Source organism: Tamandua tetradactyla, chromosome 6 (assembly GCF_023851605.1).
Source record: "Tamandua tetradactyla isolate mTamTet1 chromosome 6, mTamTet1.pri, whole genome shotgun sequence".
NCBI lineage: Eukaryota > Metazoa > Chordata > Mammalia > Pilosa > Myrmecophagidae > Tamandua > Tamandua tetradactyla.
The window spans coordinates 111,677-135,058 of NC_135332.1; the positions used below are offsets into that span (position 1 = coordinate 111,677).

At 51.7% G+C, this 23,382-nt stretch overlaps 1 protein-coding gene across 3 annotated transcripts in view; it reads right to left on the reverse strand.

Annotated features, from left to right (window-relative positions):
- Positions 1 to 12,787: 12,787 nt before the first annotated feature.
- Positions 12,788 to 23,382, reverse strand: part of MAP2K3 (mitogen-activated protein kinase kinase 3) — a 40,955-nt gene continuing 30,360 nt past the window's right edge. For all 3 annotated transcript variants that reach the window (XM_077163326.1, XM_077163325.1, XM_077163324.1), the window contains exons 10-12: positions 14,939 to 15,078; positions 13,923 to 13,968; positions 12,788 to 13,568 (exon numbers count right to left, since the gene is read on the reverse strand). In XM_077163326.1, the coding sequence (XP_077019441.1) occupies positions 13,485 to 13,568; positions 13,923 to 13,968; positions 14,939 to 15,078 (270 nt within the window). In that variant the 3' untranslated portion in view covers positions 12,788 to 13,484. The remainder of the gene's footprint in view (positions 13,569 to 13,922; positions 13,969 to 14,938; positions 15,079 to 23,382) is intronic.

Genomic DNA, 23,382 nt, shown 5'->3' on the forward strand with positions numbered 1-23,382 from the left:
AGGTGTTCTTTAGGATTGGCTGGAATGGTCCTGGTTGAGGTTGGCAGGTTATGATAGGTAGCAAGGTCTACCTGAAGCTTGAGTAAGAGCAACCTCCAGAGTAGCCTCTCGACTCTATGTGAACTCTTTCTGTAGTGGGAAAATTTTAAAGAAAAAAAAAATCAAAGGGAAGAAAAAGATTTAAAGGAAAGTCACAGTATGGAGACCAGGCGAAAAAGAAACAGCACACATAATAGAAGTTGCTGGAGAAGAAAACCAAAGCTAGGGAATTAAAAAAAAATACTAAAAAGTGTAAGTCAAAGAAACCTTTCCTGAAATAAACAAAAACTTGAAACCACAAGGTGTGCTTGGAAAAAGCAGTCTGAACATCCAGCAGAGAGAATACTCCATGACATACAGCAGATGCCAGGGCTTCCAGGCCAAAGGGCACGCCCCGGGGCGACCAAAGAGTGGGGAGACTTGTCCGCAGCAGCAACCTGTGCTGGACGCCCCGAGCAGCGTGTGTCCTCCAGGTGGGGGTACGAGGTCAGGTGCAAAGGCCTAGACAAGGCGTCCTTCCCGGAGCCCCTCGGAAGAGGCTGGTGGGAGCAAGCCCGAGACCACCCAGGAGAGTGGAAGGAGAAACACAGCAGCCGCCAGGGAGTGTTGACCTCCTAGCGCCTTCAGTGCCTTGTAGAATTAACACCAGCTAAGGGTCGGGAGGGAGAGAGGACAGTCCGATACAGCGTCCAGCATCTGACCGGACGAGCACAGGAAAGGTAGATTAAGTTTGGTTATTGCCGTATAATTAACACCTGGAGTAAAAGGATATTAATTCAGACCAGATGCTGTGAGAGAGAGGGAGAGGAGGATAAAAGCAAGTTTCAGGGTTGCTTATAGCAGGTAACCAGTAGACAAAAACAGAGGACGAAAAGTATACACCGAGATTACTATAAAGGAAACCATCAAAACAAGAATAGGAACCTTGCTAAATATTAAAGATATTTTAAAACAGAGAGGAAAATATTCTGAAAGATAATTTATTAAAAAAAAAACTTGTGTAGGTGCAAATGTAACATAACACAACATGTTAGACTGGGGCTAAACATATTGATTATCTGGCCTTACCTATCAGGAGAAAAAACTTTTAGATTGGGTAACAAAGCAAACTCCAACCCTATGCTTTAAACCTCTGTGGAGTGCTGGCAGAATGCATTCAGAGAAAACCATGGTGGAGACAAGCAAAGCATCTAACACAAATACGGAAGCCAGCCTATACTAGAAGTAAAAAGGAAGAATGCTCTCTTACCTATTGCGGCATCACAAATTACCTGAATGGGTGGCTTAACACGGCCATTTTATTATGAAAATGAGTTTGTGGGTCTGGAATCGCAGCTCCATCTGCGATTTCTCCTTTTCTGGGTACTGCTGGCAGGTTCCAGGTGGCTTTTCCTGGAGCGGGGCTGGGGGTGGCGGGGCTGAGGCCGGGGGTGGGGGCAGCGAGGGCAGGGGTGGCAGGCTGAGGCGGGGGTCGGGGCGGGGCCCCGGTGCCCGTCCACGTGCTCTTGGCACTGCAGCCCAGGAGTCTCCGAGCTGGACTCCTGCTGGCCCTGTCTGTTGAGGCAGCCCAAGCCCTCCCACATCCAGGAGGGGACGTGACCCACCTCTCCTGCTGAACGTCGAGGAATGGGTGGCCATCTGTGGCCACTGCAACTCCCACAAAGGATAGCCCGTAATTAAAAAAAAAAAATCACATACGGGGGGAGCAGAGACAGGGTGCAGCAGGCAAGGATGGAAGCCAGACTTCCCACAGAATCATTGGTTTGGCTCATTTTGCTTTAGAACTGTGTAAATATGCTATATAATTATAAAGCAAAAACACGACAAATTTCCTAAAAATTGAAAACAACTGGAAACAAATTAACTTATCTCTATATCCAGGTTTTACAACCGTTATTCCAAGGGACTTTAAAATGTCATTATTTGACAATACATTCTTAGGCCCATAAACCCCAAAGATGGAAAGAAACGCAGAAAAAATCATTTTAGCTGTTTTCAATACCGTGTTGGAGCTGGTGGGGTGTGTGTCGTTTCTGTGTTTAGCGTGAGATCAAGCACGTGAATTCCTAACGCCACTAATCCCAAAGGTGTTGAGGCCAGATTCTCACCTAGAAGAAAAGGAGCTACAGAGAGAAGGCAGACAAAGTTAAGGGAAATTCTTATAGTCATCTATAATTGAATTGGTTCTGTATTTTGTGCACGAGTTTCCTGTAGACCTACAAATTCTCTGATTTAACAAGAAATGGAATTAAGGGCATCAGTGTGAATCAGTGATGCAGAAACAAGGACCAGCCCAATAGCAATGTGTGTCCAGACTGATTTCTGAGTACCGCTTCTCACGGACTGAGTTCAGATCAAGGGCAGAAAGTATAGGAGGTGAGCCGGGTACACCTTGCCCAGCCAGATGGCAAGGACACTCGAAGGTCATGTCAGAGGACTCAGGAGTTGGCTTGAGAGAAGGGCCAATCTGCACCCAATAGGCATGATTACTGCAGTCAGCTGAAACACACGGAATGTCTTTGAGTCATGGGTTCATAATTACTTTTTTGATCAACATTAGAAGACCAACTTAATTTAGAAAAGTGTTAGAGGGACCAAATCAAGCATATATCCTGCTTTTCCTCCAGCAGCTGCAGCACAGGGTAACCAGACAGTGGCGTGGGGAAGCCGCCCTTCAGGGGAGCATCCCAGGCTGAAGCACGAAAAGGGGTGGGGGTGGGGGGGTGAAATAGACCCATTTTGCAACCGCTAGTAAGTTAAGGAGTCCAGACCCCAAGCTTCAGCAACTGCTAGCATCACAGAGAGAGAGGCCAGGCCCTGCGTGGGGATGCAGGACTCTCTCTGAACTGCTCTTGCCAAAACAAAATAAAACCTGCCTCAAATCAAATCTCCAGATCCAGCTATCAATTTACAGGAAAGACAGGTGCTGGGCAGTGCGACAGGTCAAACGACACAATCTCTTCCATGAGTAAATCTTAGGGCAGAGAGGATGGAGCCTGCCTCTTAATTAGAGTTCTTCAAGAGAGGGGTCAGCCAGTCCTCAGTCAACAATTTTCTGTTACTTTTGACACTTATGAGACAATTGGAAATTGGAACAGACATGGAATATTTGCTGATATTAAGGAGTTGTTCTTACATGCGTATATATTAGACAATGATGTCATGTTTTTTAAAGTCTTAACTGTCAGAAATACACTAAGAAATATTCGTGGATTCAACTCTACAATGTCTGGGATTTGTCTCTAAAATTTTTCCTAATAAAAGGCTTATGTATGCAAATTTTCTCATTGTAAAATTTATATATGCATATAGTTATATGAATAGAATAAAGGGTGTCAAAAGGATAGCCACAAATAATTCTGGGCCGATGGGATTATATGTAAATTTGCCTTTTTAATTAATATCCTCTAAAATTTCTACATTGAACACACAGTGCTTTAAAAATCAGGACAACAGGGTGAACCAAACAGCCCCCCCACCCCCACCCCACCTCCACCCCCCACCCCACCTCCACCCCCCACCCCCCACCCCCGCCCTCAGTTCCCTCAGGGAGAAGTTTCCTGTTGTCTCTGCAGGTGGAGCCTGGGATGGCAGCGCCAGGGCAGCAGCCATTTGGCCGTACAAACCGTGGCCCTTCCCAGCGAGCCTCCCCGCTGCCCTCTTCTCTCCTCCCTGCTGCCCCCTTCTCTCCCAGGACTGCTGCCCATGGAGCTACCCTGCCGTCTGAAATGCCCAGAGCGTCTGCACAAGGCTGAGCCTAGAGGGCCGCCCCGGCGGGTGTGGCCCATCGCTGTCCGCAGCCATCCAAAGCCGTGGTCACTGGCAAAAGGCGGGGGCTGCACGGGGCACACCTGAAGCGATTCCATTTCACAAACTCATGTGGAAATGTGCAGAGCTCAGCCTCATGAGACACCCTGTTCCTGCTTAAAATTAAAAGTTAAAGTGGCTGTAACCCCGGTGGGGTATTGGGCTCCCTTCCAGCCCTCCCCCAACTCTGGGGGACTCAGCGTCTCTAATCCCACCTGCTCTACCTCCTGCCACTGTCACGTGCTCGCTTCTGCCCTTTCAGCTCTGCCCTCTGCCTGCTGGTGGCACCCCAGGCTCCCTCGGCTTCTTTTCTGGGACCCCCGCCAAGCACCCCCTCCCCGCCGGTCCGCGGTGCATCTGAGACCTTCTCTGAGAATCCGGGGCCGTGGGTTCTGACAGCGGGTCCCCCTCCTGCCCCACCCCCACCCTCGCGCTCCTTTTACGCCCACAACCTCCTCAGCATAGTTTTTTAAACAAAAACAGAATTTTGGTCGAGCTTTCAATTAGCATTCTGTCCTCCCGATTTGTAGTGGGTGGACAGATGCCCCCATTTCTGTCCCCCACCTCCTGTGGGGCAGGGGACCCTGGTTTCAGCGGGCCGGGCGGCCACCTAGAGATGCCAGGGCCTCCCACTACCATGGGAGGGAAGGAGCGGCCGGGCCGTTCAAACCGGCTCTGACCTGCGGTCCTGCCCCGGCGACCAGGCCTGGGTCCTGAGCCTGGACAGCCCATGGCACCGCGCACCCCTACCGCACCCCCGCCCGCAACCGCCTCCCGCACCCCAGCCCGCACCCCTGCCCACACCCACCGTCCACACCGCCGCCCGCACCCTGGTCCGCATATAAACTCGGGATATGGGTTTGCCCTCTCGGCATGCAGTGCTTCTGCAATTACTGCCATCCGTGCACTGTGGAATGCTCATCCACTGTCACGGTATTCCACACAGCCTTGCATCTGATCAAGGAACCCTCTTCACAGCAAAGGCTCAGGCTCATGGAATTCTCTGGTCTTACCATGTGCCCCATGATTGTGAAGCAGCTGGATTGACAGAACAGTGGAATGGCCTTTTGAAAACTCAATTACAATGCCAACTAAGTGGCAATTTTTTGAAGGGCTGGGGTAATGTTCTCCCGGAGGCTGTGTCTGCTCTGAATCAGCATCTACTATATGGTGCTGTTTCTCCCATAGCCGGGATCCATGGGTCCAGGAACCAAGAGGTGGAAAGGGGAGTGGTACCACTCACTATTACCCCTAGTGATTCACTAGGAAAAGGTTTCCTGTCCCTGCAGCCTTACGCTGTGCTGGTCTCCAGGTTTTAGTTCTGAAGGGAGGAGTGCTCATACCAGGAGACACACAATGATTATATTGAACTGGAAGTTGACTGCCACCTGGCCACTTTGGGCTTCTCATGCCACTAAGTCAACAGGCACGAAGGATTACTGTTCTCTTTGGGGTGATTGACCCTGACTATCAGGGGGAAGTAGGACTACAACTGCACAGTGGAGGTAAAGAAGAGTTTTCCTGGAAGACAGGAGATCCCCTAGGGCGTCTCTTAGCGCAACCACACCCTGTGATTAAAATCAATGGAAAACTGCAACAAACCAATCCCGGCAGGGCTACCAATGGCTCTGAAACTTCAGGAATGAAGGTTTGGGCCACCCCACCAGGCAAAGAACCACGGCCAGCTGAAGTGCTTGCTGAGGGTAAAGGGAACATGGAATAGATAGTGGAAGAAGGTAGTGATACATATGAACTATGACCACATGAGGACTGTGATGCTGTTTTCAATACCTCTTCCTATGTTTTGTTATGTATTTATATATGTGTACATAAAGCAAATATCTTTGTTTTCTTCCCTCTTTTATCCCAGATCATATGATATAGGATGAATTACCTTTGTGTCACAATATTTAAGTCACAGGATATGAAGGATAAGAGTGAACATCACTCAAGGACTTAAATTCGTTCTAGGAAAAGAGCTAGTGCAATTTTGTGCTATGTTAGCTGAAAGTATGACTATGTTATTGTCTTTATTTGGAGATTAATATGATTGAAGGACAAGTGTATGGGCGCCAAGTGGACAAGGAATGGATGATGATAGTTAATTTTATGTGTCAACTTGGCTGGGTTAGGCTGTCCAGTTGTTTGGTCAAGCAAGCGCTGGGCCTGATTTTTATCATATGGTTATTTTTTAGGTAGATTTACATCATTATTCAGTTGATTGCATCTACAGCTAATTGCATCTACAATCAACAAAGGAAATTGCCCTTAGCAATGTCCTAACTCAATCAGTTGGAAATCTTTAAGCCAGAACTTTCAAATTTAAAAAGAAGAATTTCTGCCTTTTCTTCAACCAGCCAGCTTCTCCTGGGGAACATGTCTTCACCTTCATTGGCATTTCCAGCACATGGCCTGCCCTATTGAGTTTGGATGGGCAAGATTTCAGAATCACCTTTCTTGAAGTTCCGGCCGGAAGCCTGCCCTATGGAATTCAGACTTGCCAATCCTCAGATCACATGAGCTAATCCTTATATAAATATGTATAAAATAGGATTATATATCTATCAGACAGCATTTAGAAACTTTTGAAGACCTCTGTCCCATCTTTAACAATGTAAGGATGTAAATGACATGGAGCTTTCCATTTACAATTGGCATCTTATTTTCTTGGCTTGATCAGCAGCTCTGGGGGAAGGGGCAGGGTTACCATCTTCAGACACTGAAAGAGCCAGACGAGGCACAGCAGCAGACTCCACCCTGCCTGGACTCAACCCTCTGGACACACTTTTGCACACCACAAGCCAGGCTGCCTGGGTTTGAATCCTGGCTGTGGCCCTGACCAGCTGGGTGATCTTGGGCAAATTGCCTAACTTCTCTGTGCCTCAGTTTCATCATCAGTAAAATAAGAAAGACCATGGAACCTGCCTTTTATGGCTATTGTGAGAATTTGAAAGCAATAATTCACACAAAGTGCCTGGAACAATGCCTGCCACAGAGTAAAGGCCCATTGGGTGTTGGACCAACTTCTCCTCTCAAGGGGCACCCACTCTCATGGAGGAGGCAGATGCGGACATAATGAGAACCCTGTGTGACTAGCCTTTTACGGCTATTGTGAGAATTTGAATGCAATAATTCACACAAAGTGCCTGGAACAGTGCCTGCCACAGAGTAAAGGCCCATTGGGTGTTGTACCAACTTCGCCTCTCAAGGGGCACCCACTCTGGTGGAGGAGGCAAGGTCGGACATAATGAGAACCCTGTGTGACTAGGGTTGGATAAAGGAAGGCAAGGGGACTGTGGCACTCTCAGAGGAGGTGACTGATGTCTTTTGGTAGGAGCAGGAAAGATTTCACAAAGGCAGAGCTAATGGAAGTGGGTTTTGAGGGATGAGTAGGAATTCACCAGCAGAATAAAAAGGGGTGCAGTGAATATATGCATTGGGGTAGGATGGCTGCTCCGCATCCACATCCCTTCTTATTTGAAAGGGATGCTACTGTGTAGAGTCCTGGGTGGGCAGCATCTCACTTCCCAGTATGGAAGGTGAAAGAAAAACACATCATTTTCTCCCCCATAGTCCCCTTGGCCCCTGAAGGTTCTCCCATCCGTTCTGTACACCCTGAGATTGAGCCAAAAAACCTCCTCCCCACCCTTTACATAGGTGGACAGAGTTGCTCTCTGTTGCTTGCAACCAAGAATTCTGAAGGGAATTTCTGGCGGAAGAATGAGAACGAGCCACTGGAGGGAGCGGCTGCCAAGTGACCCTGGCTCTCACCCCTCCCGGGAGCAGCTCTGCACTCAACCACCAGCCCTTCCCTAGCATTTCCTGAGACCAGCTGAGGGACACCCCTGCAAGTACCCAGTAGGGGCCTCCGCGCCATCCTCCAACTGGCAGGACAGAGTTCTGGAGAAGTGGTGACTCCCTGAGGGGATTCGGGAGGCTCAAGTGAAGGGTCTAGGCACTGGCCAGCTTCTGCCCTCGCTCAGTTCAGGGCCAAGGACCCAACAGACAGGTTTACCCCTGTCTGCTCCAGCAACCCCTGAAACCTCACCGTCCCAGGGTAGATATGTCCACCTCAAAGACTGCGGCTTAAAAGGTCCATCCTTGCCATGACTCGCACCGGGGGCCACAGGAAATGAAGTTTGGGTTTAAGGGCAACTCCAGTGTCTGAAGTTCACCGTTCACTCGCTGACCTGGCCCAAGTGAGGCAGTGGAGGGCAGGGAGCGGAGGGACTGGGTTCGCTAGTTGAACACCTACCGTATGCTGAGCAAAATGGCATCAGCCCAGCAGAGATGGAGCATTTCAGGCAGGGCGAGTTTGTTGTGGTTAGTGAAACTCAGCTCACATCCTTCCCCTGTGAAAAACCCTCCAATGACTTCCCTGTACCCTGAAGACAAATTCTAGACTCTGCTTTGGCCCATGGGAGCTGCCGGCCAACGCTTGGCCAGGTCTCTCCCACCTTAGGGCCTTTGCACAGGCTGTTCCACCTGGCATGCCCTTCCTCCGCATCCCCCACCATGAAACTCCCCCACCTCCTGCCCCAGGCCTCCTCCCCTCCTCCTGCCCCCCCCACCTCCCCTGACATGGGCTCTTCTGAGGCTGCCCCCCATCATCACACACCCACCCACCATTCTCAGTGAGGTTCCTGCTGCCATGTGTCCCTTCCCCTTTCGTGGCACGGACCCCAGTTCACAATCCTCTAAGCCAGGCATTCTCATGGGTCCAAAAACCGGTTCTTGGGATGTGAAAGTGAATTTGAATATTACAATTTGCAGCCCTCCAAAGAGCAAGTCCAGCTCACAAGCTCCTATGCATCAGGGTTTAGTCTCTCTCCTTAGGGAAGAATTATTTTATTTTTAAAGGATGAATTAATTAAATTTAATTGCTTTGTTTTAATTTAATTTGATCACATAATTAAGCTCTGATTTGGATATTAATTTATTTTTTCTCTTTAGGGAGTGCTGTGGAAGAAGGGGGGTACGCTGCTGGGGCAGTGGGCTCTGGTGGGTCAGCCTGCCGGGCCTGCAGGTGGGAGGCAGCCTGGTGCCCCGCGATGGCTCAGGGCTCCTAGGCACAGCCCCAACAAGGCCCTGCTGGAGAGAGTCCCAGGGGTCTCCCTCTCCTGTGACCTCGCCCACCCCCACCCTCCACCCCCCCGCCCGGGGGCAATAGGTAGCCACGGCTGGGCTGGGAGCCGGGAGGAATGTAACCCCCCACACTAGCAGAGGCCACAGCTGCAAACCCTCCCCCACTCCCCAGGCCCACGACAAGGCCGCTGGCCACGGTCCTGGGCTGCTCCTCCTGGAGGGGGGTGCAGCACCGCAGTGGGGGGTGGGGGGGTGGCGCCTGGCCAACCCCCAGCTCTCTCTCGCCCCGTGAGATCCTGGCCCTCGCTGAGTCCCCGGAGCTGTCTCTGATTCCCCAGCTGTCCTGGGGGGCGGGCGGGGCCCCCACGACAACCCTCACAGGTGAGCAGGGAGCAGCAGTTTCACGCCAGCTGTGCATTAGCGGCTCAGGAGGGGGAGCCGAGTCCAGCCGTGCCTCAGGCCTGACCCACCAAGAAAGCCACGCACGCGGGTGAGCGGGTGAGCGTGTGCGCGCGTGCGCAGCTGGGCGTGTGGGTGTGGGCGAGTGCGCGTCGCACTGAGCGTGCAGGCTGGGAGCTGTGGCCGCTGCGGGGCCGGAGGCGCCAACCTGGCTGCAGCCCCTGCCCAGCCCCCGCCCCCACTGGGCCATTAGGGGCTAAACTCCGCAGGGGGCTTTCTTCGGGTGCTGTGAGTCGGCGGCCACAGGGCGGGGCACAGCCTCTCCTGGACCAGTCCTGGGGCTACAGCTGACCTCCCTGAGGGGTCGCCGCCCACCGTCAGCCAGCCCCTGGCGTCCTACGTGGTCTCTGTGGCCGGCCTGGCAGGGAGCGGCCGGTGACAAGAATCAAGGTAGCCGCTGGGGGGCTCAAGTTCTACAGGGCGAGCGACAGCGCGGGGCGGGAGGTCAGGGGCCCTCTGCGGAGGTGCCTCTGAGCAGAGCTGGGGCGGAGGCTGCACAGGCCCGGCGGGGTTCTGCCTCCAGTTTGCAGCACGTGTGGCTGTCTCAGAGGGAGCAAGCAGGGGTGGGCTGGGGGCTGATGGAGTGGGCCTGGAGGCTGGGGCACCATCGCAGGGCTTGGAGGAGAGGCACCTGGGTGGAGGGGGGTTAACAAGGGGGCCTAGCCTCCAGAACGGAGTCTGCCAGCCCCCTCGGGGTGCCCCTCTCCGACCAGGCCCCCCTGCAGCCCCAGGAGGCTGCTACAGCTGTGCCTGAAACACAGAGTCCACGCGCCTCTGCCACTCTCTGACCAAGCCTATTCACCCCAGGTCTGGGTGCCACCTCTGCACACATCAGCCTCAGCCTAGGGGCCCAGGTGGTCTGTGTCCCCTGGGACCTCCACCCGGAAGAGGGAGGAGCACAGGACCCAGAGCCTCGCTGAAAGCATGGGTTTTATAAACTGTCAAGTGCCTGGGGACTGGGCTTGTGCTTTGTGACTGTCAGAGAACCCAAGCATTCTCTAAGCTCCCAGGAGTCCTTTAAATGGTGGCTGGACTTGGAGCTGACTGGAGTTTGTAGCAATGCATGAATATGAAAAACGTGCACACAGTAAAGCCCTTTCAGCTCTGCCCTGTGCTTGGCAAGCTGAAGCTCCACAGCAAACCTTAGAGTGCATTGTAACCCTGTAGAGTGCTTTGGAAACTGTAAATTACCTTGAAAGCTGCAGCACAATGCTTTGGAACCTGCAAGGTAAGGTGGGATTTGCAAACTGTAAAATGCTTTGTTAGTGCAAAGCACCTTGTAAACAGTGAAGTAATTCACAATCTGTAGCGTTCTCTGCAAACGGGTGCGTGCGTTACAAAATGTAGAGTACTGTACAAGAGGTGATTGTTCTGTGAACTGTAGGGTGACATGCCAGATGTGGAAAGCTGCACATCCAAGAGGATCTGTGGATATTTTGCCCCACCCCCCCCACCCCACCCCCCCGAGCTCAGAGCTCAGCCTGGCCTTCCTCGGGGGCAGCCTGCAGGCACATGGCAGCAGGTAGTGTTCTGAGTCACCCTGGCGCACAGGGACAAGGTGGGGGCCCTGAGGCCGCAGGTGGGTCCCAGGGGAGCAGAAAAGAGGTGGCTGTGCTGCCCCATGGCAGCTGCAGGAACCAAGGGGCCCAAGTGCCCTGAGCATGGGAGGGGAGGGACACATGCACACACGGGTACACGCACACATGGGCACACTCACAAAGGCATACACACATAGGTACATGCACACGAAGGCAAAGACACACATACACAAGCACACTCACAGACACACAGGCACACTCACAAATGCACACACAGGCACATAGGTACACGCACACATCGGCACACTCACATGCACACAAGCATGCACTCACATACACATTCACAGCTGCGAGTTCACCCGCTGCCGCGTGCATTCCCTCTCTAGCGCTCACGTTCCCCTCTGAGCTGACAGCACACCAGGTAACCTCGTCTAGGTGCTGGGGTACAAGGGTGGCAGCTCCATCTGCCCAGGGAGCAGGGTGACATGTGAGACTGGCAGAACCTGGTGCGGAGCCAGAACAGTCAGGGGAGGCCTCTGGGAGGAGGTGACCATCAGAGGGGAACGGTGAGCCAGCCACAGACCCAGGGTACAGGGAGTGCACAAGGCAGAGCACACAGGCAGTGCAAAGGACAAAGTGAGTACTGTCTTCCTAACGGGAGGAGCCAGTGCTGGGGCAGAGGCCTGTCCCAGGCTGGCCACTTGGGGAGCAGTGGACAGAGAGGTGGGCATCGCAGGTCTGTATCCTCCTAGGAGCACTCCCACTCTCCCTGGGGGAAGCCCCCCAGGGCCTGCTGTCCTCAGACCTTGAGGTCTGAGGGGCCAGTGCCCCTCCTGCCGCCCCTGACTAGCGGCAGCCCACTTCCTGGCCTGGGCCCCTTCCAGTCAGAGCAGCCAGTTTTGGGTCTCCGCTGGCACCGAGCCTAGTCTGCTGAGAATCTGAAATGGACACTGGGCTACGTGGTAAGGGCAATGGAGGGGCTGTGACCCAGCCAGGGCCTTGTCAGGTGCCCTCACTCCCGCCGGCCCCCCACAGGCTGCTGCTCCTGGCCCCGAGCTACAGTTTCTCCCTCTGTGGAAGGACCTGGGCATCGTCTCCAGGCCCTTCTAGCATGAGGTGTCTCTGCAGTCAAGATGAGGGACAGAACTCAGGCTTCCCAAAGTTGGGAGCTGGGTTCCCATCTGGGCCTCTGGATGAAGACTCTTGGTCCTGTAGCAGTCCTGTGGCCCTGCCCACCACGTTGTCTGGCCTTACCTCGCCCACAGCCCTCCTTTCAGACCAACCTTGGTACCTCAGGCCCTTTGCACATGCTGTCCTCTAGCTTTTAAATTTCTGTTCAAATGTCATTTCCTCATACCAAGTTTCCTGCATGCATGCCTGTCCTCCAGACAACCTAGATTCAAATCCCCTAAACCCCAGCACTGTGTGGCTGTGGGCACTTGCTGTACCTCTCTGGGCCTGTTTGTTCCTCGGAATGGGGAGGGGGTCACCAAAAGGCCCCAAGGGCTGCAGTGAGAGTCCAGTGAGACGGCGGCACCAAGCCTGGGCAGCACCTGGACCCCGGCTGGCCAGGGTGCCCCTCGTGGGCCTGGAGCCTGGGCTGCTGGCCGCCCCCCATGTCCAGTGCAGGGTCTGTGCCCGACACCTGGGCGGGCCGCAACGGCCTCCAGGGTCTGGGGTCCCCCAGGTGAAACGTGCCTGTGCCCGCAGCCGCTGCCCAGCCCGGCCCCAGGACCTTCCTCGAGTGGTGAGCCTCAGGCCATCACAGTGCACACAGCCTCTGCCCATGGTGTAAACGTGACATCAGCAGCCGGGGAACTTCCCCGACCAGGTGGAGAAAGCAACCCAGTGTGGCAGTCCTCCTTCAAAAAATATATATATTTTTTCTTTTTCTCTAAACAACACCAAAGCAAATCCCCAGTGCCCGCCAAGCTGTCCAGACGGGGCGCAAGGCACCGGCCCCCCGAGCAGAGCCCTGGCCCGGCCCAGGTGGATGGGCAGGACTCAGCTGCCCAGGAATGCGAGAGAAATGGCCGGCTCAAAACCACACAGGAAAAACAGCTGAACCCAAAAAGCAAAAGAAAAAAGATCAACAGAGGATAAATTAAAAAATAAAGTTAAAAAAAAATAAAAGGCGAGCCTATGCCACACCATGGTGGCGAGGGGTCGGGCAGATTTCTGCCAGTGCTAGGGCAGCCCAGGGGCCTGCTCAGCTCCCCTGTTGTGCCCCCACCGAGGCTGGCAGCACAGGTGGCCGCTCCCGGCCACAGCAGGCAAAGTCCATTTGGCCGAGAGCTAAGAAGCTCCCAGCTCAGGCTGCAGGGTCCCCACTGCCCATAGGCCGCCTTGGCCCGGGAGTTGCTGCATGGAGAGGCAGGCAGAGGCCCGAATCGGCATCCTGGGCACATGGGTGAGCGCTGACGGCGGGGCCGGGATGCAGCCCTGAGTCCCTCCTGGGGACCCCGGGCTGGGGGCAAGAGCCTTAGGCTGTGGGCCAGCACTGCCCAGCAGAGGGGCCTGTGGTGCCAGGCTCAAGGGGTTCCACAGTCCCGCGCCCTATGAGTCCTCTCCCAGGACCTCCTTCACGAAGGCAGCAATGTCCGTCTTCTTGGTTTTGTGCAAGGTAAAGAATGGGTGCCCCTGGAGGGTTTCAGGAGAAAGGGACTCAGCACAGGTGCCCCTCCTGCGAAGCCTGCCTAGCCCCTACCTGGCCAACTCCTCTGCATCCTTTTAGCCCTCTGCATTCCTGGCTTCCACCTCCACCCTCCAGTCTCAGTTCAGATGGCGCCTCTTCTGGAAAGCCTTCCCAGATGCCCTCCCTCTTGGTCCCCCCCACACTGCCTGTCCCTGCTGTGGCCCTCCACAGGGCCTGCAGTGGACGAGTGCCAAAGTGAAGGAGGGAGCTGGAGGCACTGCCACTCCGTGCCCTGATGCCGCCCTCTCCCAGGACACGCCCCAAGCACGGGCAGGGCAGGACACCCCGGCTCCACTCACCATCAGCTCCAGGTAGCTCATGCGCTCCGCGGGATTCTTCCGCAGGCTGGGGGGAGCAAGGCAGGTGGGCTGGCTGGGACCTCGCCTCAGCTGGGAGGGAAGATCGCCCGTGCTTCCAGGGCTTGGGGTGGGAGGGTGGTGCTGTCCCGCATGGCTCCCGGGGCAGAGTGGACTCCATGGTACAAACCACAGAGACGGACACCTTTCCTACCTCTCGGGGCCCATCCTCATCTCTGTAATGATCTGGGAACTTCCCAAGACTGTTCTGAGACCAAAATGCCTACTCTACAATCAGATGCATTCTCAGGACAGTCAAGCCCTGGAGAGGAAATTCCTTATCGCAGGTCCTAAGAGAGGGGTCAGCATGGCCAACCAGCCCAGGTGACTGGCTCATTGTTTTCAGTCCCTTCTGATTTTCCAATCAAAGAAATAAAAGCTATGAATTTTCCTCTGAGCACCTCTTTGCCCACAACCCACAGGTGTTGGCCTGTGGTGTTCTCATGGGCTTCCACTTCTCAATAGTTGCAGTTTTTGAAAAGTCTCTTTCTTAGCCTGAGAATAATTCAGAACTTACTTTTAATTTCTGTGTAGCACTTTCTCTACCCTTTTTCTCGACTAGCTATTGTTTTCATGCTTATTTCACTGTAGTCAGAAAAGACGACCTTTATAATTTTTCCCGAGGGGAATTTGTTGTTATTTCCCTTATAAACTCAAACATGACTAATTTTTATAAGGATCTCATAAGCCTTCTGTAATTTGGTACAAAGTTCTAAACATCAAAAAAGCAAACTTGTTATGTTACTCCTCTCCCCTCAGCCTTCTGTGCTGAGGTTTCCCGCCAGGGCTGCCACGCTAGCAGATTTCCTTTCTGCTCTGGCACTGCCTGCATTACACACTGGGCCTCTATGCTGCACTGGGTTTATCTGTTAGAAAGACAGGGAGGGGCCCCCAGAAGGAGTGGGAAGCTGGTCAGGGTGGGGAGGGGATGGGCTGGGGGGCTGGGGGGGCAGGCTCACCACTGTGCGGTGAAGTCCACAAACTCAGGCGAGAAGCGGTCGGTGGGGAGCTGGGGGGATGGCTCCTCCACCACCTGCTTCAGCTGCTGGAACGGGGTCCCCCAGGACTCGTAGGGGAAACGCAGGATGGCCATCTCGATCTGCAGTGGGGACAGCGGCCCAAGGTCAGCAAGCACTGCGCCCACGCTCTGGGCCTGGGGGGTGGGCGGCCGCGGGGGGCTGCACTGGCTCCCCTTTGACACAACACAGTGGATGCTGGGAGGCGGGGGAGCTGGTGACCCACCCCTGCAACCCGCGAGCTTTGACCGCAGCATGGGGAGGGCTCTGCAGGAAGCCCCCACTCTGATGCGGTGGAGGGACCCCGAAGCCTCATTTGCTCGACCCCGCCTATGCCCCCTCCCCATCCTCTCCACACCACCTCCTCCAGGCAGCCCGCCCGACCCGCCCTGCCCCGGCAGAGAAGGCCTACAGGAGGGACCGCACACAGCCGCGATAAGCCCCCCACGACAAACACGCTACCCGTGAAGGATGTGCATCACACAGCGGAGCCACAACTGTGTGTGCGTGTGTGTGCACGCACATGTGCAAAAAATCACGCAGAGGGGGCGGGCGCAGACCCCGCAGCGCGGGCAGGCGAGGGAAAGGGCTTCGGCCTGGGCACAGGGCCCCTCCAGCTGCTCTTGAAGAGTTCAGAGCAGGGGGCAAGGAGTCCTCGGGGCATCAAGTGGCCCTGGGCCCTGTCCTGGGCAGGTCCCAAGCGTGAGCATGAGGGCCGTGCCTGGCAACGCCCCAGGTGACCCACAACGGGCCACCGACGCCTGGCCCTTCTCAGGAGCCCCCCTAAAGGGTCGTGAGTGACTGCAGGCCACAGGCCTGTACCCCAGGAAGTGAATGAAATGGAGAGGACATGTCCCACAGCAGGGCCGACCACAATCGCGCTTCCAGCGGGCTCCGGTGCCCCGAGCGCCCCCCCACAGCTGCTGCCCGCGGCTGCCTCAGCCCAGCTGGCCCACAGCTCTGACTGCGCGGAGGAGGCAGTGGCAATGCGGCCTGCTCGGGCCAGCACGGGAGGTGAGGGGGGTTCCCACTGTCAGCCCAGGGAGGGATTCCACCCACCCCGTCACCCCGCACTGCCAAGGCCTCAGGACTGCAGCCCGGCTGCCCCATGACAGGCCAGCTGAGCGCAGCACCAGTCGCAGAAACATGCACCAAGTCGCAGCTGTGAGTCATGGGCTGTGGGGGGGCTGCAGGGCAGCTGCCGGGGTCAGCACGCAGGCCAGGGACAGAAAGGGGAAGGGGGAGGGCGGGTGGGGAGAGGGAAGGGAGGGTGTGAGGGGGCAGAGAGGGATGGCAAGGAGAGAGAGGAGGGGAGCAGGCATGCGTGGCTCTCAGCACGCAACGGGGTCTGGGGTCTCGAGATAAGCTTAACTCAGCCACCCGACACCTCGTCTGCAGGGCTCAGCCTTCCCGTCCTGAACCTGCTTCTTCACATCAAGAAGAAAGAACTCAAATGGACAAAGGAAACGGGTATCAACGGTATCACAGAAAAACAAAGGCACTGCCCAAGTCCAACACTCTGCCAGGACGATTTTCATCTTGATTCTTGCCCAGTCACCATCTACAGACACACAGTTAAAAAGCTGCAGGCATATAACAAAAATAAATAACAGCAAAATCCACAACAGGGGCCCTTTACTCCTGACACTTCTCGGACCTCACCCCGATCCCTCTGAGCCAGCGGCCCTCTGCAGGACCACCCCGGCCTCAGACCCCTGCAGCCCCCAGAGGCCCACCCCAGCGTCCAGCCTCCCACCCACCGCAACGTCACTGCCCCTTCCCGCTTTCCTCCCCTTCAACCACTTTGCACCCAGCCTCCCAAGCAGGGCCTCCCCCGTATGGAAGGTGCTGACGCGGAGGCAAGGGGTAGCTCCACACACGAGCACCCAGCTGGTTCCCAAGCTGACACGGGGCTGGGAGAGCCCACAGCCCCCCAGGCTGGCGAAGTGAAGGGGTTCAGGCTGCAGTTTCTCCAGGGGCCTATTCTTAATGCACAACCTGCAAGAACTGGCTGAGGACACACTCATCCCAGACCTTCCCTGACCCCTCCTCAGGCGGCCCAGGGGCAGGGACTAGCTCTGCACGTGCGGACACCAATACAAGGAAAGCAAACCAGGCTGGGTGACCCAGATGAGGCTCCCGGGGGCCCCTCCCCCACAGAGCATCTTCCTCCAGGCTCCCGAAGGGCTGCGGGACACCTGCAGAATCAAGGACACACACCTCGCAGGCGCACCCAAGCCCTCGCCGTGCCAGCTGGAGTAGCCTGTGCCAGCTGGGGCCCCTGCCCTGTGGTGGAGGGGCGGAGCGATCCATGGGTGCACACCGGTGACCATACGTGGGTACCAGCATGTGGCCCGTGGTGGCAGCCTGAAAGACCAAGAGCCAGGAGAGGCACTTGGGCTCACCCTCCCAGAACCTGCCTGAGGGCAGAAGCAGCTTTAGACAGAAATTAAGAATCAAGTCCAGGTGGCCTGGGACAAAGGATTACCAGCTTTAAGACAAATGACAGCACTCCCAGGAGAGGTGAGTCTGTTGCAGGGACTAGAAGGGAACTCCCACAGCCACGAGCCAGCACAAGCCAGGAAAAGACACAGGCTCAGAAAGACCCAGCAACACGTGCACTTCACCTCCCCGGGGCGGCCCGTCCTGACAGGTGGGCTAGACTCAGAGCACCAACCCACAGAGCCCATCCGCAAAGACTGTGCACTTCGGGTGTTAGTTTTTATTAGCTCCTGGCAATCAAGGAAACCTCTGTTATGTCACAAGCTGTATACAGACTTAAAGAGACTAAATCCCACAGTGAAAACTTTAAATATTTAATGTATAATGTACAACAAAAGACAACAAGACAAATAAAGTAAGAGGATGGCCAGTTCAAGAACATATAAAAATACAGAAACCATCAATAAAGAAAACCATGTCGTGGACATACTAGAAAAAGATCTTTAATATGCTCAAGAAGATAAAGGAAAACACTAAGATATCAGGAAAACAATGCATGATCAATATGAGAATCTCAATAAAGGGACAGTAATTTTAGAAAGAAAAGCAACAGAAATGCTGGAAAATGAAAAATTAACTAAAAATTTCCACAGCAAAATGGAGCTAACAGAAGAAACAATGAGCTCAAAGACAAGACAATGAAAACAATCCAGGCTGAGGAGCAGAAAGAAAAAAGAATTTTAAAAGGCAAAGAGAGCCTAAGAGACCTGGGACCCCATCAGGTACACCAACACACACATGACGTGCATATCGCAGGAGGAGGAGAGGCAGAGAGAGGACCAGAAGGAGTACTCAAATAATGGCAGGAAACTTCCCAAATTTAATGAAAGACGTGAATTTGCATATGCAAGACTCACAATGACCCCAAACAGGATAAACTCAGGACAGCCACATCCAGACAGAGCAGTCAGACTGTCACATGCCAGCAACGAGGAGAGTTCTGAAAGCTGCAGGAGAAAAGCAACGCATTATGTACAAGGAGGTCCCAATGAGAGGAATCCGCGTAAGAAACCATGGAGGCAAGAAGGCAGTGGTATAAACGCTTAGAGCAGCAAAAGAAAACTACAAACCATCAACGTTATGGAGATCATCTAGGAGGATGACCTTTCAAAACTGAGGGAGAAACTAGGACTTTCCCAGAAAAAAGCTCAGGGCGTTCCTCCCCCACCAGATCTGCCCTCCAAGCAGCACTAAAGGGAGTCCTTCAGACTGAAAGGAAAGAACCCTAGACAGTGGCTCAAAAGTGGCACAAAGCCAACCCTAAAGAACACCTAGGACATTATATAAGATTCCACAAAGGTTCCAGGCACTAGAGTAACTTTCCAGAAACTACAACCTCCAGATGGGTCCCTGGGCTAGATAAGTCCTGACATGCAGAGGATCCAGGCTCTCCAGAACATCAGATAGTTCCATCCCCCTACCCCATATTAGTGACAGCCCTTCCAACATGAAAAAGTTAGAACTGCCATAGCCCAAACACCCCTAAAGAGAGAGATGGAAAGATCAAAGGTGATGGTGGAGTTATAGAGAAGGTCAGGTTTAACAAAAGAGTATGAGTGCTGAATCATTATGCTGATATTTCTTTTAGTCTCCAATATCTTAGAGCAGCTAGGAGTAAAAGCCTAAAATTGTAGAATTGTAACCATACCAACCTCTGAAATCTGTTCTACAGCTAATTGTTGCAATGTAATTTGAAATCGATCGCTTTTAGTATATATGTTATTTACAGAGAAGGAGGCATATAACAGAAAAGATAGGATTTAACAGGTAAGTATGACGGCTAATCATTATATTGATATTTCTGTTGGTCTCCAGTGTCTTGGAGCAGCTAGAAGAATAAACAAAAAATCGTGGGACTGTAACCCATACCAATCTTTAAAATCTCATCTATAACTACTTGTTAAAATGTACTTGGAAATTTATTGCTTTTTAGTATATATGTTGTATTTCATAACAAAAAAGTTAAAAATAAATGGCATAAAGAAATAAAGATCTTCAGTACATACAACCATATGAATAACTGTAAGTGCTAATACTATTGTATTTTATGGTATGTCACTCCATGCTTTACTTCTTACAATTTCCAAAATGCAAACAGATAAAAACTGATGACAAATCTATTGGTTTGGACTACAATGTATAAATGTACAATCTGTAACAAGTACAACAAAAAGGTAGGGGAATGGAGGGGTATAGGAACAGTGTATGAGTATGCTATTGAAGTTAAATTGTTACAAAATCAAACTTTATTGTCATAGGTGCAGGATGTTAAATTTAAGCCCTATTGTATCAAGTAAGGAAATATATGAAAAATATATACAAAGGAAATGAGAAGGGACTCAAAATGGTACAATAACAAAAATCAAATAAATACAAAAATAGACGTTTTCAGAAGAATTGAGGGGCAAAAGTAGTAGAAGACATACAAACACCAAACAGCAAACTGCAGGGAAAAATCCTGTAATATCAGTACTTGTTTTAAATGAGAAGAGATTAAACACTCTGGTCTAGAGAAAAAGATCGACAGAGTGGATAAAAAAGCATGACCCTATTAAATGCTGTTTATGAGGCACTCGCCTTAAATTCAAAGAAGTAAGTAAACTGAAAGTGATAGGATGGGAAAAAAGATATCATGCAAACAGAAGCCAAAATAGAGCTTGGGTAGCTCTACTACCAGATAAAACAGACCTCAAGTCAAAACTTGTTACGGTGGAAAAAAACGATATTATATATTGATAATGGGGTCAATTCAACATGAAGACATAACAGTTATACATTTACATGCACCTAAAAGCAGAGCCCTGAAATACATGAAGCAAATCTTTGGAAAGAGAAGTTGATGGTTCTACATCAATAGAAGGAAACTTGAATACACCACTTCCAATAATGGATGGAGCCTCTAGATGGAAGATCAATGCAGTAACAGAATGATGCTGAAACCCAGCTGGACCTAACAGGCACAGAGAGAGCACTTCACCCAACAGCAACAGAATTCAATTCCTGTCAGGTACCCAGGGTCACTCTTCAGGATAGGCCATTTGTGAGGTCACAAAAGAGTCTCAGTTAACTTAAAAGACAGAAATCATATAAAGTGCTTTCTCCAACCACAAAGGAAGGAAGCTAGAAACCAAGGACAGGGAGAACTGGGAAAACCAGAAACGTGTGGAAATTAAACAACACGCTTTTAAAGAACAAATGGGTCAAAGAAAGAAACACAAGAGAAATTAGGAAATTTCTTCAGGTGAGTGAAAACGAAACCACAATGTAGGAAAATTATAGGATGCCAGAGGCAGTGTTGAGAAGGAAATGTATAGCCCTAAATGCTCACCTTAAAAACGAAGAGGGACTTCCAGAGAAGATGGCGGATTAGTAAGACGCGCGCGTCTTAGTTCCTCCTCCAGAACAGCTACTAGGGAAGCAGAAACGATACAGAACAGCTCCCGGAGCCACGACAGACACAAAGAAGACAGCATACCCCATTCTGGAACGGCTGACTGGCTGGGAGAACCCGCTCCGGTGAGATCGCCGAGGGGCGCGGGCTTCCCCGGGCAGGGGCGGCAGGAGTCCCTCCCTCCCTCCTTCCCAGGTTGGCTGGGAGAATTGGACAGGCGGTCCCCTCAAGCCGCGGCGGCTGGCGCCCCCCCCATGCGATCCCCCCCGGATCAGCTGGGAGAATTGGATCGGAGATCCCCAGGCCGCGGAGAACGGCAACCGGGGTCCCTTGCAAACACGTGGCTTCCCGGTCCGGCTGGGAACGGTGCACTCCCCAAGCAGTGGCAGCTGGCGCCCCCAGCCACGCTTGGCACCCCGGGCCAGTTGGGAAATTTGGACAAGCGCCCCCGCAAGCCATGGCGGCTGGCAACCCTCCCCGCGCGCGGATCCCCGGGCCAGCTGGGAAATTTGGACAGGCGCCCCCCCGAGCCGCGGAGGCCGGCGACCCTCCCCGCGAGCAGATCCCCGGACCGGCTGGGAGAATCAGATTGCGACCCTCCCCCACAGCGAGAGTTTTCCAAAGTTAAGGGACCCACAGCACCTTTTACTGGTGGGACCCGCAGACAGACGAGCGCCACAAGCGCCACCTACTGGGCAGGATAAGAAAAACAGAACCCAGAGATTTCACAGAAAAATCTTTCAATCTGTTGGGTCCAACACCCAGGGAAATCTGATTAAATGCCCAGACGCCAGCAGAAGATAACGGATCATGCTCAGAAAATTGAAGATATGGACCAGTCAAAGGAACAAACCAATTCAAATGAGATACAGGAGCTGAGACAACTAATGCTGAATATACGAACAGAAATGGAAAACCTCTTCAAAAACCAAATCGATAAATTGAGGGAGGACATGAAGAAGACATGGGCTGAACAAAAAGAAGAAATAGAAAAACTGAAAAAACAAATCACAGAACTTATGGGAGTGAAGGACAAAGTAGAAAAGATGGAAAAAACAATGGATACATACAATGATAGATTTAAAGAGACAGAAGATAGAATTAGTGAATTGGAAGATGGAACATATGAATTCCAAAAAGAAACAGAAACTATAGGGAAAAGAATGGAAAAAATTTAACAGGGTATCAGGGAACTGAAGGACAATATGAAAGCGCACAAATATACGTGTTGTGGGTGTCCCAGAAGGAGAAGAGAAGGGAAAAGGAGGAGAAAAACTAATAGAAGAAATTATCACTGAAAATTTCCCAACTCTTTTGAAAGACCTAAAATTACAGATCCAAGAAGTGCAGCGCACCCCAAAGAGAATAGACCCAAATAGGCGTTCTCCAAGAAACTTACTAGTTAGAATGTCAGAGGTCAAAGAGAAAGAGAGGATCTTGAAAGCAGCAAGAGAAAAACAATCCATCCCATACAAGGGAAATCCAATAAGACTATGTGTAGATTTCTCAGCAGAAACCATGGAAGCTAGAAGACAGTGGGATGGTATATTTAAATTACTAAAAGAGAAAAACTGCCAACCAAGACTCCTATATCCAGCAAAACTGTCCTTCAAAAATGAGGGAGAAATTAAAACATTCTCAGACAAAAAGTCACTGAGAGAATTTGTGACCAAGAGACCAGCTCTGCAAGAAATACTAAAGGGAACACTAGAGTCAGATACGAAAAGACAGAAGAGAGAGGTGTGGAGAAGAGTGTAGAAAGAAGGAAAATCAGATATGATATACATAATACAAAAGGCAAAATGGTAGAGGAAAATATTATCCAAACAGTAATAACACTAAATGTTAATGGACTGAATTCCCCAATCAAAAGACATACACTGGCAGAATGGATTAAAAAACAGGATCCTTCTATACGCTGTCTACAGGAAACACATCTTAGACCCAAAGATAAACATAGGTTGAAAGTGAAAGGTTGGGAAAAGATATTTCATGCAAATAACAACCAGAAAAGAGCAGGAGTAGCTATACTAATATCCAACAAATTAGACTTCAAATGTAAAACAGTTAAAAGAGACAAAGAAGGATACTATCTACTAATAAAAGGAACAATTAAACAAGATGACATAACAATCATAAATATTTATGCACCGAACCGGAATGCCCCTAAATACGTGAGGAATACACTGCAAACACTGAAAAGGGAAATAGACACATATACCATAATAGTTGGAGACTTCAATTCACCACTCTCATCAATGGACAGAACAGCTAGACAGAGGATCAATAAAGAAATAGAGAATCTGAATATTACTATAAATGAGCTAGACTTAACAGACATTTATAGGACATTACATCCCACAACAGCAGGATACACCTTTTTCTCAAGTGCTCATGGATCATTCTCAAAGATAGACCATATGCTGGGTCACAAAGCAAGTCTTAACAAATTTAAAAAGATTGAAATCATACACAACACTTTCTCGGATCATAA